General features: G+C 35.9%; 2 protein-coding genes across 3 annotated transcripts; one reads left to right on the forward strand and one right to left on the reverse strand.

Annotated features, from left to right (window-relative positions):
• Positions 1–516: 516 nt before the first annotated feature.
• Positions 517–7,561, reverse strand: LOC135775595 (tumor necrosis factor receptor superfamily member 25). Of its 2 annotated transcripts, XM_065285957.2 has the most exons (10): positions 7,385–7,561; positions 5,637–5,685; positions 5,353–5,460; positions 5,144–5,266; positions 4,018–4,132; positions 3,194–3,240; positions 2,902–3,063; positions 2,646–2,683; positions 2,421–2,559; positions 518–1,870 (listed from the first exon to the last, which is right to left on the reverse strand). In XM_065285957.2, exons 1-10 carry the CDS (start codon positions 7,412–7,414, stop codon positions 1,554–1,556), a joined length of 1,128 nt encoding a protein of 375 aa, XP_065142029.1. In that variant the 5' UTR covers positions 7,415–7,561; the 3' UTR covers positions 518–1,553. The 2 variants fall into 2 exon arrangements, with proteins under 2 accessions (XP_065142028.1, XP_065142029.1); XM_065285956.2 differs by lacking the exon at positions 7,385–7,561 and having other exon boundaries at positions 517–1,870; positions 5,637–5,934.
• Positions 7,562–9,442: 1,881 nt separating this feature from the next.
• Positions 9,443–16,442, forward strand: znf362b (zinc finger protein 362b). The gene is made up of 9 exons (XM_065285959.1): positions 9,443–9,565; positions 12,104–12,170; positions 13,293–13,539; positions 13,814–13,921; positions 14,001–14,319; positions 14,416–14,640; positions 14,713–14,791; positions 15,902–16,060; positions 16,133–16,442. The coding sequence occupies exons 2-9, from the start codon at positions 12,108–12,110 to the stop codon at positions 16,247–16,249; spliced, it is 1,317 nt and encodes a 438-aa protein (XP_065142031.1). The 5' UTR covers positions 9,443–9,565; positions 12,104–12,107; the 3' UTR covers positions 16,250–16,442.
• Positions 16,443–17,556: the final 1,114 nt, after the last annotated feature.

A 17,556-nucleotide genomic window follows, 5' to 3' on the forward strand; every position in this document is an offset into this window, starting at 1 on the left:
GCGATCCAGCGTGTGTTCACCGGTTGCCATGGAGACTTAAAACTAGAAAGCTTTCGCTAAAACCAACTAACCCGCTTCCCTTTTCTGCGGTACTTAATAAATTTGACATCAATTATGTGGAAATATGAAATGACTCTTAACATTTCCGACTGAACGTACGTTTCTAGGAACCTGACCAGTCGCAGAGGATTTTTACCCATATTGTTATGATTGTATACAAGGTTGGAAACATCGACCATTTAGAAATGACAAAACCTACAAAAAATCCAAACAAATCAAAGACCTTAAACGCTTTTGATGTACATTGTGGTTGAAACAGAAGTGAAATTAACTTCCAGCGGAGGGGGAATTTCCTTCAGTATAGATCAGAAGCAACAGTAACTGAGTGCTGACATTCAGCAAACTTAATGTCAGTACTTTTCGCGGGCGAACAGTTTTCCTGTCACACTTTTCATGTGTTCAGAGCCATTATTCCACATCAAGTATCTGAGATTTATTAAAAAAAATAACTAAATATACACTGTAATAATACATAAACTTATTCATATTTATGGCCATATTCCATATAACTGAGAACTTCTAGCATGAAATATAAGCACCAGTGTTTATCCTGAAAAACCAGTCTATAGTAGTCGATACATAAAATTATGTTTACACTTTTGTTTAAAGTCTTAAACTCTAAACTGTTCATTACCTTTAAAAGGTAGATTTTAAGATGTCAAACAAATCTTTGGTGTCCCCGGAGTACGTATGTGAAGTTTTAGCTCAAAATGCCATATAGATAATTTATTATAACATGTTAAAATTGCCCCATTGTATACAGACTACCGCCACATCGAAGAATTTGACTGTAAATTTCGTCACCACCCCTTTTTGGGGGAAAACAAACTAGACTTCCCATAGACTTCCATACAAAATAGCGGAACAGTGTGATTTCTTAACTTATTTACGCATGCCGGGTGTGTACGAACGTTGCTTTGTTCTGCTATTTTGTATGGAAGTCAATGGGAAGTCTAGTTTGTTTTCCACAAAAACTAGGTGTGAACCTGTTCAGAGACATTCTATGACGCTGCGCCGGTTGTGCGTATGTGTGAGCTAAAATGTGCCATTTTTGGGTGTGCCCTTTTAAATGCAAATGAGTTGATCTCTGCACTAAATGGCAGTGCCGTGGTTGGATAGTGCAGAGTAAGGGGCAGTGTTATCCCCTTCTGACATCACAAGGGGGGCAAATTTCAATGACCCAAATGATCTTTGTCACATGTTCTAGTTTGATAGAAGCACTGGGGACCCAATTATAGCACTTAAATTCATGATGTGTCCCCTTAAAACTATTCAAATTTTTACAGTACTGTGATTACTTACTGTGGCACACAAAGAACTTAAAATACAAATAATACAAACAACTGAAGAATAATACCATAACAACAGCGCTAAATAATTTAGATTTGTTCAATTATTATAATGACATTAACCTGTCAATAATACAAAAGTCTGCAACACACTGTCCACTGTTGCAAAATTCGATTGCAACTCTCACACATGCGAAGATGCTGTCATGATGAGGGAGCGTTCACGTTTTGGAGTTGCTCTAGCTTTTCTTGCAGTTCCTGGGCACAGCCTGACAGGTTCATGTAGTGTAACGTTGAGTAGATGTTCTCCAGCTTTGCCTCGCCGCTTTGGCTCCACAGACGAAGCATCATGTATTGCTTTTCTAGATAGGATGGGCCTGCCTCCAGTTCAATTCGTTCCATCTGATCATCTGTCATGGAGAGCAGTCGTAAAAACTCCTTCCAACGTTGCACGGGAATCTCTCTTATGATAGTGTAGAGCACCGGTGCTGGCCACAACTCTTTCTGTAGAATCTGAATCACTGGGGAAAAACATACAGATCTGATCTTTAGATAAGGATATATGGTGTAACGACTATAGAATAGTGTCTGAAAGGTTATGAAACATTTCAACAACTACCCCACACTGTCAGGGCTAATGTCAATTCCCTCCCACTTATTTATCACACGAAAAAAGTGCTAATACAATGTGATAACCCGCTACATTACTAATATGAAAACATCACACTGGAAATATAACGATGACTCCTTAGGAGCAAATGAACAGTTCAAATGGTATTTCATGAGAGCCTATACCAAAATCAAAAAAATTTATTTTCAGTATTCTGAAAATTATCAGTGTTATTTGTTTCTTAAAGGCTGACCTTTAAACGTAAAGCTGTGAGCTTATATCATCAGGGCGTAAACCAAGTGTGAAAATGATCAGAAGATAAAGCCCACTGTTTATCTGATTTAACAATTCTCAGAAGTCTTTTGACTTTGATCACGTAGAATTTTGGCTTAGCACACGTTTTCACATCCGCTTACTGTATGTGACAAATGGATAAGACTCAGAGGTGACAAAAATTTTACATTTTGGGTCGCCTTTGGGAATCAAGGGGGTCATGATGCTCTGCCAATCTCCACTAATGATGTTGCGTGGACAGCCGGTGACTGGAGCACCCGAGCGAGGTTTGATGGTGGTTTCATTGCAAGCCAAGTTATTTCTCACCTTCAAGTACAAACAAGTGATTTTTAAACACTGCTTCAAAATGTATAGGTCTAACATAAAGTTTTATTAAGAAAAATATTACAAACCGTTGTTGAAGGAACGATGAACAAATCATTAGGTTGATCTGAAACAAAGAGGGCAAAAAAAATTCACTGCATAGCTAATAACAAAAATGACCTCATACAAAATTTCCAGATTATATCAGTTTAGGAAATCTCATAACACCAGAGAATCACCCCCAACAACAAACACTACTAAAGCACTGATATTTTTGATGAATCAATCCCCTATTACAAACAAAACACATGCTTTATTTCATTAAAATAGGCACGTGTGTTGTACCTGGTTTAATCTGAATGTTTGGATGTTGCAGCCAGTTTTTTGCTCGCAAGCAATGCCTTCTCTTTTTGTAGAACCATATGAGAAGAAGACACAAAAGACCTCCCAATATAATCATGATTGTCAAAGACAACAACAAGAGTGACTCATAATGAGGTTTCAAATCTGTAGAAAAACACAATGTCAAAAAACACTCAAGTAGATATTTTAATCATGTGATTAGTGTATTTAAATAAAATTTCTGTTTAAGCATATGTGTGTGCCAGAATCATTTATAATGTTATAATTGTGTTACCTTGTTTGTCACAAAAGGATTTACATGCCTCCATGTTGCAGTCAGATCTGAAACATCAAGCCATGGAAAATGTATATAATGACGTTTTGATCGATTGATTGATTATTTCGGTGAAGAAACATCTGCACAGTTTTACTAAATGAAATAACAACTCGTGTTTTACCATCTAGAAATTTTAACAAGCTTTACTATAAAACAGCAAATGCCGTGCTTGGGGGCGGTTCACATTTTGCGTCTTTGCAAGCACAAAAACGTTATTTTGAATGTAGTCATGCCACAAGCTTGCTCAAATAGTTAAAATATGTCAACTGTTCAGAAAGCAACGTTGAAAATGCATTGAAAAGAAAGAGGAAAGCGGCACGGTCCCGTTTTCCACTCGGTTTTAGACCTGAAATGTGAACCGCCCCTACACTGTAAAAAGACATTTGTTGGTTTTACTTAAAAAAAGTAAGTTACTTGGTTGCCTTAAAATTCATTTAAATTTAGAATATTAGTTGACTCCAAAAAAAGTTATTATGTTACTATTTATAAGTTGAATGAAAGGATTCATTGAATGAAGGCAACCAAATTTTTACAGTGTAGATGTGCTGGGGACACAGCATTTAATCTATAGCTAATACCTTGTGTTAATGTTATGTTTAACAGAAATGCAGGAAATTCTGATGCTTATGCACAGGAAAACCACAACCCGATGACCTACATGCTCAACGGCTTGAATAATCAAAATCGTTCAAATTGCATTATTTACCAATAAACACATTTTATGTTTATCTCATGTATATATCAGTAGCGTTCAGAAATGTTTGAATTGTGGAAGCACATACTTTGAACATTTTCGACATTTTCTGACATTTACATCCAGAAATTCGCCTTCTGCACAAATTGGCATTGTGGTTGTAAATCTGTTTTGTGGGTTGCATTTCTTTTCACAGTTTGTACCTGAATGATGAAAGAAAAAGATGCAGTCACAACTTCATCTCCACAAACAGTTCTGCTCAGCACATTAACCCTTTTGTATTGTTCAAATTCACTACCCTTTTGTGTTGTTAGTGGCCAAAAAAGGCCACTAAATTAAACGGCTTTAAAAATGTAACAGATTAATATCTTTTTCTTTTTTTTTTCAAAACTACCAGATGTTTACAAAAATTCCATGATTTTAACACTTTTATTGCCAAGTTCAGAAGTGATGTCACTGATTTGGTAGGAAAAACACATTTAATGATTTTCAATATAAAAAGTGACTGTGGACTGGATTTTTTCACTTTTTTTGGGCATGTCAAAGATTAGCAAAAAAATTGGCTTTGATGCAATTTTTGTTTTTTTTGCAGCATCAAATTTCATTGTTTCTCCCTTACCACATTGACTTCCATTATAAAAAAAAATTGCTTGCAGAGTCATGACACCTCATTATCATGAATTCTTGATTGATGATGGTCTTTCTTTTTGCAAAGAGGTAAAATTTGTCATTTTTACTGTTGATCACCATGTGGCACCATTAACCTTTTAGTAGGCCTGTGCGAAAAACAGAACTTAATTTCTGATTTGCATATTGAGTTATATGGAGCATAACAGCATATTAGAGAGAGAGAGAGAGAGAGAGAGAGAGAGAGAGAGAGAGAGAGAGAGAGAGAGAGAGAGAGAGAGAGAGAGAGAGAACAAAAAATGCATCAAGCCAATGTTTTTACTAATCTTTGACATGCCCAAGACTGTAAAAAAATCCAGTCCACAAGAAATTTTTATATTGAAAATTGGTCATTTTGTGTTTTTTCCCAAATCAGTGACACCACTTATAAACTTGTCAATTAAAGAGTACCCGGAGTAAACCCATGCTAACACAGTGAGAACATAATAACTCTAGACAGAAAGGACTCCTCCTGACCCATCCAGGGCTTGAACCAGTGACTTCTCATAAGTGCTACTGACACAATGAAAATGTTTAAAAATACTTACATTCTGCACAGTTATTGCAGATTTTACAGGGTTTGCAAAACACATCAGATCTGTAAAACTCAGGTTTACATCCGCACTCTCTGTTCTGTGTTGTTGTACAAGGTTTGACCTCTACTTCACCAGCTGTAAAATCAGCACACCCATTTAAACATTTAAAATCAAACATTTCTCAGGCATTGACTGGGTGTTACAGTATATGTTTAACCTACCGGCAATATCACAGTATTTGCAATCCAGGCAATGACTACGGGCATTATTATAGGCCAGATAAGTACCATCCTTACATGGCAAACAGTTCTGTCCTTTTGGGTAAAATCCTGTAGAAAATGTTTTTAACAAGCAGTTTTTTTAAATTTTGCAAATAAAACATTACAAGTTATGTCAATTATGTCTTAACAGATGTATAATGTGTGCCACTTAAGTGGAGATCCATCTTTTATGTGTGTTTTACAGTAGCTTCATTACTATTATATTTGAGCTCTTGAAAACTGACCTGGTGAACACGTTTCACTTTGGCATTGGGAGACAAATAAAATAAATATCTGCAATACAAACATAACAAGCTTAGTGGCAATCAAATTAAACAACAAAAACATGACCCCAAAACATGCAGTTTTAGAGGCACTGTTTCATAATTGAAACAAAATGCCCTTAGACCTATGGCTTTCACTTCATTGTGTTTATAACACGCGACAATGACACATATTTTTCATTCAAGCATTTAAAGGGATAGTTCACCCAAAAAAATTCAAAGTTGTTACAGACCTGAATATATTTCTTTGCTCTCCTAAATATTTATAATTAAAAAGAAAACAGGATCACCATTGACTTTCGTAGTAGAAAAAACTAATACTATGGAAGTGAAGTTTGTGTTCAGCAGAACAAAGAAATGTATTTTTTGTCTGTAACAGCTTAAGGGTGAGTAAATGATGACAGAAATGTTATAAACTATCCCTTTACAAACCTACATTACAAACTGATTATGTTTCTTTTTAAATGTAAGCTTTTCTATCAGTTTTTTAATTGATGTTAGTAAAATCTGACTTTAATTTAAAAATTAAAACTGTTCTGTTGTCAAAAATAATATTTTAATACACTGCCTTAAGATTATTTCAATCTAAACCTTTTTGTTTTGATTGTGTAAAGTATAATTCACACAATGATCGGACCATCATTTTAATTCAGAATCAACAAGTTTGTTAGTATTGGTGTTTGTTGGATTAATGTGAATCAGTTTTTAGAAGCTCTTCAAACGGATATGTGAACTCACCTAGCAATTCTAACAAGACATCAAACAATTTTACTGAAATTACAAGATGCAGGTAAACAAAGACAAGGAAAAACTTGCAAAAATCAAGCATTAAGTCTTCAAACAATCAACTACAGTACAACCAAACAAGGCATAGAACACATTAACTATGTCATTTGTAAAGGATCATTTATACAAACAGTGTTTTCATAAAATAGTATGAAAACTGCTGTACAAAAAATATATCATCCAAATATAAAACAACAGCAAGATTAAAATACCCATAACACAATCCAGAAAAATATTTCCAACTACTAGGATAACATAGTCCAAAACAAATAAACAAGATAATTTCTTGGTGACAGATAAGTGTAGATTTTATTCAAATTAAAAAACAATTTTCTTAAAAATGTTTTGAGCCCAGATCTGAGTTCCAATAATGTATTTATGCTTTAGAATTGATCTATGCTATTTTGAATTTAAGCCTGCGTTTAATCTGATGGCAATCTTCGTGTTAATCTATAAAATACCCCGATCGATGGATACAATCCAATAACATTACCAAATATGTGTCCTTCTTAAAATGTTTAATAGTGGAGTTTGATGTGAACGCATTAATTCAATTTCAACTGATGATGATTTCACACAAACTGAATAATATAACAAAAACATTCATTGTATCTGTAATATATTAGGTTACTATAATATATGCTTTATTGTTCAAAGAAACAGAAGATCACGCATTATGACATAGGTATAAGAATTAATCTAATGTGTTAAGGCAACTTTTGTGTCAATTTGTGCCTTAGATTTCAAATGTGTGTTGTTCAGCTATGGTCTTTCTATGCATTCGCATACATTCATGACTTACAAAGTATAAAAGATAGTAAATAAATAAATATATTAACCAAAACCTGAAAAACAGGAATTATTATAGCACAATATCAGCAGTGGTAACATCAACAAAGCTGTTAAAAAAGTAGGGTACTCACCAAATGAAAACACAAGGTGGACACAGTCATGGTCAAATAGTGCTTCAGTTTCAGCTTAAGAATTAATAGTGATAATGATAAAATAAGAGCATTTGAAATTATAGACTCTGATCAAAGAAATGAAATATATCAACTACATGCTACATGTCAACATCTGTGGGACTCATCTTACTCTCACACAGCATCTGTTTAGACAGGAAGCCAAGCAACCAAACTATAAAGCTTTAAGTGAAAGATAAAAGGAAATGTGAGAAACAGGAAAACACGTCACACCAACCTCAACATGGCTGCGTACAGATTTAATTTATACAGTCTGTCATATAGTTAATAAAATAAAGTGTGTATATGTTACTGTTTTATTTAGCTGTAATTCTTTGACTACCTTTGAATACATACAGTATAGTAACAGTATGACAACATAATGACTAAAAAGGACACTTGAAACACCACAAATATTGAAACAGTGACATCCAGTGGAGAACAAACATTTTTTTCCCTTATTTAATATTACAGTGGATCTCAACCTCCTTGAGTTCAAGGTCCACCATTGTCTACAATATTTGAAGACCCTCACTAACTTTTATTTTAATAAAATATTCTGTCTAACTAGAAAGATATTTGTAATAAAAAATGACCAAACTAAATCTAGATTCTCCTTCTAGTTTTCTTTAGCTTACAGTATTTGAATGCTTGTTTTGTGTAATTTTTAAATAATATTGATCCCCTTAGTGGACCCTGGATTCCTGGTTGAGGAACACAGATATATTGTTTCGAATGAACATTGCCAAAATCTCCACTGGAATGATATATTTCTGCTGTAGCAAAGCAAAACCTATGGATTCCTATTGGCCACAAGACCATACAGAGTTGCTTGTCAGCTATAACTGTCTGTCAGTGGTGTGATTTTAGTCTGCTAGATATATATGTACTGTATAGATATTATTAATTCTAAATTTATCCAGAGCAACCCTAACATTTAAGTTACAGAAATCATTTTTATAAGGCAATGGCACAATAATGGCATGAGACTCCAATATGTACAGTTCCTAAATCAATAACACTGTAACCCTGGTTTCTATCAACACTAAACATGGGTCTACCATAGTTACTACAGTCATTTTTAGTATAAGCCCTTGCTATTTTTCACCACTGTAAGAAATTAATTTAAATGATAGATAACAAAATCTTGCACTACACTCATTAACTATTAAGTACATTTCATAAGACAAATAAATCTTTGGTGTCCCCAGAGTAGCCTACGTATGTGATGTTTTAGATCAAAATACCATATTGATTATTTATTATATCATGTTAAATTTGCCACTTTGTAGGTGTGAGCAAAATGTGCCATTTTGGGGTGTGTCTTTAAAATGCAAATGAGCTGATCTCTGCACTGAATGGCAGTGCCATGGTTGGATAGTGCAGATTAAGAGGCGGTATTATCCCCATCTGACATCACAAGGGGAGCCAAATTTCAATTAACTATTTTTTCAAATGCTTGCAGAGAATGGTTTACCAAAACTAAGTTACTGGCTTGTTCTTTCACAGTTTCTATGTTGATACAAGTACCAATTACAACATTTAAACATGGAAAAAGGATATGTCCCCTTTAAAAAAAGCATTTTATACATGTGAATTTAAGTTTTGGGGTGGGTTTAGGGACAGGGTCAAAAGTGTAGTTACATGCTGATTCTTTTAATGGAAATAGTGTAACAACTTGCATGTACACAATGGCTACATTAAGTAGGCTACATAGTAAAATACACCTTAATTCTTTGCAATGGCATTTAAAATGTCTTTATAACATATTATTATTACAAGAGAATGTTTAAAGACTGCTTGAAGAAAAGCCACAAATTAACTGCATGTGAATTTCTGTGATTGTAATGCAATGTAAAACTTTAGAAAGTTTATGCATATTTATGCAAAAATGCAGATAACCGACCAGTTAAGACAATCTAAAAGCACTGCATCCCGTATCTTCCTAACACAAAAGGGCTACAAAACTGCACGCCTCAGATCTCTTTGCCAAAATAGCGAGATTTTGGCGTAGAGTACCCAGAAGTGAACAGTCTGACCCGGAAGCTGTGCCGTGTGGAGGCGCATAGAGAACATCAGATTCATTTCTGCTCTATTAAAGCATCTCCTGCAACGAAAAACACACTGCAATCGTTATTGAAGGTTTGTGACTTTATGACATGTTTTTCATTTTGCCCGGACTCAGTCATCGTGTACATTTCTTGCACCGTACAACAGATAACTGTCTAAGGGGCGGCGATTTATCGCCTTTGATCTACCACAGGTTGCAGAAAGCGAAAATAACCTTTATGAGTACTGCTATTGTACTGTACGTGCATCTCTTAAGAGTTTACGTGTACATTTGTCATAGCGCTGTTATAACGGAGTCAGTATTATTAGGTGTTGTAAAATGAAACAGTCGCGCACACCACCAAATGTGTGACATTTTGCACGGCATGACTGAAGGAAGTGTCGTGTTTTTTTAAGGGGGGCCGGGCAATTCAAAGGCGCTATTCTTCATAAACAAACACGTACACAGACAACCACAAACGTGTCGTTTATCGATCGGTTACTATCTGATATAAAACCGGACCGAGTGTGAATTTTGGGGGTCTGCAGAATATGGCGCCCTTCCTTATGAAAATATAACAGGCTGCCATTTTTGTTTTTTTCTTTTGTCTGAAATGATTTTTTGTAAAACTGCAGGAATCGTTATTGGTGTCCCTCTGAGCAGATACAAGACAGAGAAAGGATATATAGTTTCGTTGTCACTGCTGTTTTCAGTATTTTACTTTAGTATTAACTGATACAACAGAGATGTTTAAGTTTTTAAAAATGCCAAAATTGTGTCACTTCGTTTGGTGCTGTGCATTTAATGTATAACTCTCAATAACATCGTATAAATTGCAATAACACAATAACTACTAAATTTAGATATATAACCCAACTTGTAAGTTTGAGTTTGACTTATTATTTTTAATTTATATCACCTGTCGATCGTTTATTATCATTCTTATGTTTACCATGGTAAGATAAAGTTAACCATTAAGTGCAACATTTTTACATTTGCACTAGCCAACCACCACACATCACTCCCAAAGAAAGTGTCAAAAATGACAAAGAAAGCATTTAACATTATTTAAAGAAAATCCCAAATAACTTTTTTTATGGGTTTACTTTCACTTTTAATCGATATGCACTGTAATTCAGACTGTCATGGCAACATCTGTGATGATGTCAAAATTTTTTTATTTAAGCAGCATGAACCTGGCAACCCAATTAAACACATTTAAAAAACTGTTTGTCATCTAGACAAAAAATTGTAATATTTGTGATTTTAGTTTTATATTTGTATTACATGAATATGTATGGATATTGTATTACAATCCTCACTATTTAGCATTACTACCATTTAGAAGATGCAAAACTAAAATGATTTTTTTTACATAATTAACATTTTAATTAACATTTATTTCATTCAAAACCTAAACCTCTGTATAGCAAACATTTAGGTCCAGGCATTAAAAGTTTTAAGTAGATTCATTTACAAATTGTAAAGTATACTGTAGATATAAAGTTGCTAGATACTACATGTTGTGCTACTTGACCCTTCGCACATGAAGAAATACTTTACCTACTGAAATAAACAGCTAAAACCAGCATAAGCTTGTGAGCTGGTTTTAGATGGTCTCCAAACCTGGTTTTAGCTGGTGTATCAAGCTGGTCTAGTTGTGTTTTGGTCACTTTTTAAGCTGGTCAAGCTGGATTTAGCTGGTCTGGCTGGAAGAAAAACTATACCGCCACCTTTGCAAGGCTGTGAGAACCAGCTTAAACCAGCTACCATAAGCTGGTTTTAGCTGTTTTTTTTTTCAGTAGGATACTGTAGTATATTATAGTAATCACTACACTTTGTTAGTTTATATTATAGTATCTTTTTGTAAAATTGAATAGAAAAGCTTCATGAATCATGATAATGTCCATTATAATTTATTGTAGTATAAACTGTAGTGAATTGATAAACGGTATAAATAAATATCATAGCATACTTTAGTATTTACCGTAGTAAACTGTAGTATATTGTTGTGTATTATGGTAATTGCTACACTTTGTTATTGTATATTATAGTATTCTGTATTGACAGTATTATAGTGAATTTATAAACTAGTAGTGATGCACCGATGTATCGGCCGGCGATATTTATCGGCCGATTTTTTTATGAATTTGAAACCATCGGCATATCGGCAATAGCACGAGAAAGGCCGATACCGATTGTTTATTAATTTACTGCATAAAAAAATCCATTATATGGAAAAAAATGAGTTAATGTTGTTAATAAAAGAAATGCTGAATAAGCACCTTTGAAGGTTGTCATGCTGTCTTATTATATTTGTTTTAGCTTAATTTGTGCCTCTCTTATTATGTTGGTCAGTTGAATGTTAATTAGATCCAATCCATGTTGAGTAAAAATAATTTGATGCAGAAATAAACTAGCTAATAGACCAACTGTATAGTATTGTATACAAGTGTTTAATATTGGTATCGGTCCAAAAAAATCCTATCGGTGCATCCATATAAACTAGTAACTACAGCAGTTTACTTTAATATTTACAATGTTAAGGATTAAAAGTGCTATAGGATCCTGGAATGTTACTACAGTTTACTATAGTACTAGTTTGTTCTTGTGTTCTATGTTTTTATTAGAAGGATGGCGGAGCCTCGATTTAATAATCCATATTTCTGGCCACCCCCTCCCTCCATGCCTGGTCAAGTGAGTATTCTGTTTAAAAAAGTTTTTTCCAATAATATTTTTTCAGTGGGGAAATACATAATTGTAATGATTACCTAGTGGCACGAACACTATAAGTCGCTTTTCTTGCAAAATGAAAAATGTTGTGTTGTAAATTTATATTAGTGATTGCATAATAAAACATTGAATTTCGTACTCCCATGTTTTGTTGAAATCCTTGAAAGTTTGTGAATCTGGGGGAAAAAATTCCCTGGGAAGTTTTTTAAATATATATATATATACACATACATGGATACAGGCCATTAAAAGTGCTTCAATCTATTTTATGCAAGAAGTTTTCTGGAAAAAAATCCATATTATTCCCTGTGTAGTGTAAGATAATATCATAAAAATTATAGACTTTTTAAGCACACGTGCTAAACTTTTCACCTTAAATGCTTATATCTTCTGTATGCAAACGTTGATTCATACCAAAATGCATTTTTGCATAGTTGTGTTTGACACATGAAAACGTCTCGGGTTACGTATGTAACTGTTGTTCCCCGAGAAGTGCCGAGATGCTGCGTCTCCCTTGCCATACTTCCTGCGTCCCTGTAACGCCATCTTTGGCAATATTTCAGATAGCGATATACTTCCTGGCTCAAGCGTCACCCTGTCTTTGTCGTTAAACCTCACCATTGATTAAATTTGATGATATACACATTAAGACGCACTTACCCCTGGAGGCGTCCCCAAAGTGTCACCGCAGTGACTCAGCGCTTGTTCCTGCGAAAGGGAACTGTAACAATGTATCTTAAAAGATAACACAATGTAACCTTGCCCCTCACTTGAAATGTGTCCCCCATTAAGTCCTTGAATTTGAGAGTATTGGACTTGGAAAGTTCTTGAAAGGTCCTTGAATTTAAAGTTAACTAAAGTGTGGGAACCCTGGATTTATTAAATCTTTTAGATGCTTGTCCTCATCACAAAAGCATTATAGAAAGCTTGTTCATAGGCACGTTTGCTCAAACCAATGTGGTCTACCAAAGTGAACAATCGAAACTTTCAAAATTTCCCCCAATCTTCTGCTTGGTTTACTGTCTCATACTGTGTATGTCAACGATGGTCTTGACCCCATTAAGACACAACGAATGACTTTTACAGCTGGATAACCTGGTTCTTATCGACAAGATCAAAGAGCAACTGATGGCAGAAAAAATAAGACCTCCGCATTTGCCACCCACCACTGTCCCCTCACAGCAGACACTGCTGGTATCCACATCATCTTCAGATGGTGGGCAACATGTGATGTCAATCCCCAAACTCCAGCAGGTGTCTGCTCTTCAGGCCCACAACTCCTCCCAACCTGATATCGCCCTGCACGCCCGCCCAGCATCAAGCGCCATTTCAGGTACTCATATAGTGTACAGTATACAAATGTGACCCTGTCTGTGATTTCCAGACTAAAGTTTTAATCTAATGATGAGATTAGGATCATAAAAGTTTGATTATAATCTCTGACGTGACCTTACTCAGTCATTATTAATAAAGATATCAAGGTTACATTTTCACAGAATGTTCTTTATGTAGGATAATTTGTTGAAATCAGTAATCACAAAAAAATGACTTTAGCTGGGTTTTCACATATTACTGACTGTAGTGACATCACTGATTTATACATGTAGAGTTGAACATTGATGACAAGTCGACAGTAAAGGCAAAAGGATTATGGGAAGATTGGCATATGCGACAAGCAGTGGTGGATCAAGTCACCCGCGTAAACCATCGCTCAGGTAAAAGGCAAACATATGCTAACCCAAATGTGTGCACAATAGAAAAACAATATTAAACTTCTCAAATTTACTAAAACAGGCCTCACGTTGTCGTCCCGTACCGAGAGCCACAACACTTCTGAAGCCATAACCCCCACCACCCCGACATCCAGCAGTCAAAACCGTTTGGGAGGAGCACCGTCCTTAAACACCATTTCAGGCCTGGCCAGTGGTCCCGGCATTGAGCACGTCAAAAGCGGAGGTCTGATTGGGATGCTGGGACCTCAGATTAAAGCGCCACGAGGTCGCAAGAAGATTAAAGCGGAGAACACAGGTCCCCTACTTGTGTTGCCCTACCCACTTCTGGCTTCAGGCCCTGACCAAGCGGTTACAATCGCTAAAGAGGGAAAAACGTACAGGTTTGAACCCATTACACTTAATATAAAACAAAATAAAACTGTAGTCATCATTGTTTGTGCACGAAGTTAGTGTTTTTATGTTTATGTGTCAATTAGGTGTAAAGTGTGTCCGCTCACTTTCTTCAACAAGTCAGAGATGCAAATTCATTCCAAGTCCCACACGGAGGCCAAACCTCACAAGTGCCCTCACTGTTCCAAATCCTTCGCCAACGCCTCGTACCTCGCACAGCACTTACGCATTCACTTGGGCATTAAGCCTTACCACTGCTCCTATTGTGAGAACTCCTTCCGTCAGTTATCACACCTTCAACAGCACACCAGGTAAACACACAGTACACAGGTGTATTTTACAGAACTATTTTAGATTTGTATTAAATATATCTATTTTTTAAGGATTCATACTGGTGACAGACCTTATAAATGTGCCCAACCTGGATGTGAAAAGGCATTCACACAACTTTCAAACCTGCAGGTGAGAAATATTGACTGTATTTAATATTAGCCTCTTTCACGCAGTAATTTCGGTAAATTTCCATGAATTTACCAGAATTAATTTACTAGTAAGTACAAAAATGTGCTGTTCACACACACAGAGACGTTCCGTCTTTTTGACCAGTAAGACATTATTCACACATCAGTATCAAAATACCATTAAACTCGGAGAGAAAGCGGAAGTTACCTGTATCGCGCGGCCGGTGAGCTCAGTGTCGTATTTGTAAACAATGGCGGGTTATGACTTCATGTCCACGGTCGGTATTTAGTTGTTTTCACATCTGTGGCAAACGCTGACGGTCGCGAGGTTGCTCGTGACCAACAACATTGCGTTAGGCGACGTCAAACAGATCCTGCTTTCGCACGTGACATTAGACTTCACTGAGGGTGTGCCGAGGACGTCGGCAAAAAGAGGGTAAGCTGTTTTAAACAACTTTGGTGAAGAAATGTAGATGCTAACTTCAGGTGTGCTCGACTTTTAGGCAGCGTGTGTGTGGGGAACGTCCGTAAACATTGCGGGGTAACGCGTCATCTGTATTAAAACGTTTTGATTGGCCCAAAGCTGTAAACGCGGTGTGACGTCGTCCATTCGAAATGCCGCCGGTAATCTCTATTTTTTGTAAAACAAAAAAAAAAAATCTCTATTTTTTGTTCTCTCTTTCAAGAAGATGTTTTAATTTACACTAAATTATTATCTTTATCTAGTAACAAAAAGGCTAATAAAATTCTAAATGTATGCACACTTTTTGGTGTTTTTATATAATTTTGTATCGATTAAATACTGCTTGTATTCACTGTTGCGTTATTATCTTCACCTTTCTTTTATAAACATATTTATAATAATAATAAAAACTCTATTTTTTGTTCACACATAGCACTTACTGGTACATTACTGGTAAACTTACAACCTCTCTTACTGGTAAATTGGCAGCACTGATGAGGTTCTGTTCACACGTGACCTGTTAACTGCAATTTACTATTAAATTACCACTAAAGACTGTATGTGTGGAAGGGACTTTGTCTCATTTATACCTCATTGTATCGAAGCCAGCGTGTTTAAGCTTTCCTCCTCGTTCTTTTCTCTGTTTAGTCTCACCAGAGGCAACATAACAAAGACAAGCCATACAAATGCCCCAACTGCTACCGGGCCTACACAGACTCCGCCTCCTTACAGATCCATCTGTCAGCACACGCTGTGAAAAATGCTAAAGCTTACTGCTGCAGCATGTGCGGCCGGGCCTACACCTCAGTGAGTAACCAACATCTCTGCTTTTATCATGTTAGAGACATGTATTACAATAACGCTGTCTGATGTCTTTAGGAGACGTATCTTATGAAGCACATGTCTAAACACACGGTGGTAGAGCATCTTGTCAGTCATCATTCCCCACAGAGAACAGAATCTCCCAACATCCCCATCCGCATCTCACTCATCTGAGCTTCCCTGCACTTCCTCGCTTGTTTTTCTTCCATAAAGTTAAGTATTCAGTTTAATGCGCCGGTCTTCCGTCGAGAGGAAGAACGTCAAGGGAAGATATTGAGTCTTCTTTTATTTGCCCCTCTACATAAACCTATTGGTCACAGCAGCTGCTGTCTGGATCGAATTGTTTGGAGGAATTATTTGAATTTTAAACTTCCCAATTTTGATCGTTTCGTTTTTTTAAGGTGTGTAAGGGAGACTTCCAAAGATACTCTTGAAGCACTTTTTAAGCTTGTGGTTTGGGCTCAAAGCAGAATTGGGAGCGTTTTTTGAAATGGGAGCAACTTTCTCGCTTTGGGCAGCTATGGGAGTTTTAGAAAGCAAGACAGGCGTTTGTCTCTACTTCACTGCCACGTCACTAGGTCATTCTCTTTAACTAGATATTGTGTTGTATTTTACTGTGGACGTGCTTCCACTGTAAGCGTCTTTTGTCCTATTATAAAGGATATTAGGTCATTGAATAATACAAAGTATGCTGTAATATGGGATCTGATAAATGTGACCCTGTCTGTGATATCCAGCCTTAAGCCTTATGATCTAATTATGAGATCATTAGGAGCATCAAAGTTTAAATTCAATCTTTGTCATGACTTTTGTCAATATTAAAAATATCAAGGTTATATTATCACATTATGTAAAATGATTTAATCTCAAAAAAATGACTTTAGGTGGGTTTTCACATGCAGGGTCACAAATGATTGTGGTAAGGTCAATTTTAAGGCCGAATCTGAGGCTAGGATCTTAGGAGCGTAACCATTGCCCCTTTATTTTTTTATTGGCAAAAGAATCCAATTCGAGGATTTTCTGAGAAGGTTAAAAGAGTGTCAAAGTGAGGGCACTCTCTAAAATAATCATATTTTTTAGCATCATAGATGTTGTTTGTATCAATTTTATGTGTTAAGGTTTTTTGTGCAATGCCATGGGACTCTTTTGGATTGTTCGTCCTCATCCAATCATAGCATTTTTAAGGAAAAGTGTCCTTTTTTTAATTGAATGGCATAACTGCTTCATGTACTGCATCGCCATTAAATGGGGGTTTGTCATGATGTAACCGTGGAGGTGTGACATTAAATGAACCACACAAGTAACGTGACCTCTTAAAGGGATAGTTCACCCAAAAATGAAAATAATGTCATTAATGACTCACCCTCATGTCGTGCCAAACTCGTAAGACCTCCGTTCATCTTTGGAACACAGTTTAAGATGTTTTAGATTTAGTCCGAGAGCTTGTTGACCCTTTGTTGAAAATCTACGTACGGTATACT

Source organism: Paramisgurnus dabryanus, chromosome 21 (assembly GCF_030506205.2).
Source record: "Paramisgurnus dabryanus chromosome 21, PD_genome_1.1, whole genome shotgun sequence".
Lineage (NCBI taxonomy): Eukaryota > Metazoa > Chordata > Actinopteri > Cypriniformes > Cobitidae > Paramisgurnus > Paramisgurnus dabryanus.

Bases quoted from the DNA above. Each gene is read 5' to 3' on its own strand.
- LOC135775595 (XM_065285956.2), bottom strand. From the start codon at position 5,739: ATGTTTTTGTTGTTTAATTTGATTGCCACTAAGCTTGTTATGTTTGTA. The intron at 2,684-2,901 runs GTACAACACACG...TCTTTGTTTCAG, and splicing joins AAACATTCAGATTAAACCAG to ATCAACCTAATGATTTGTTC. The intron at 2,560-2,645 runs GTTTGTAATATT...TTGTACTTGAAG, and splicing joins TCATCGTTCCTTCAACAACG to GTGAGAAATAACTTGGCTTG.
- znf362b (XM_065285959.1), top strand. From the start codon at position 12,108: ATGGCGGAGCCTCGATTTAATAATCCATATTTCTGGCCACCCCCTCCC. The intron at 13,922-14,000 runs GTAAAAGGCAAA...TTACTAAAACAG, and splicing joins CCGCGTAAACCATCGCTCAG to GCCTCACGTTGTCGTCCCGT. The intron at 14,320-14,415 runs GTTTGAACCCAT...TGTGTCAATTAG, and splicing joins AAAGAGGGAAAAACGTACAG to GTGTAAAGTGTGTCCGCTCA.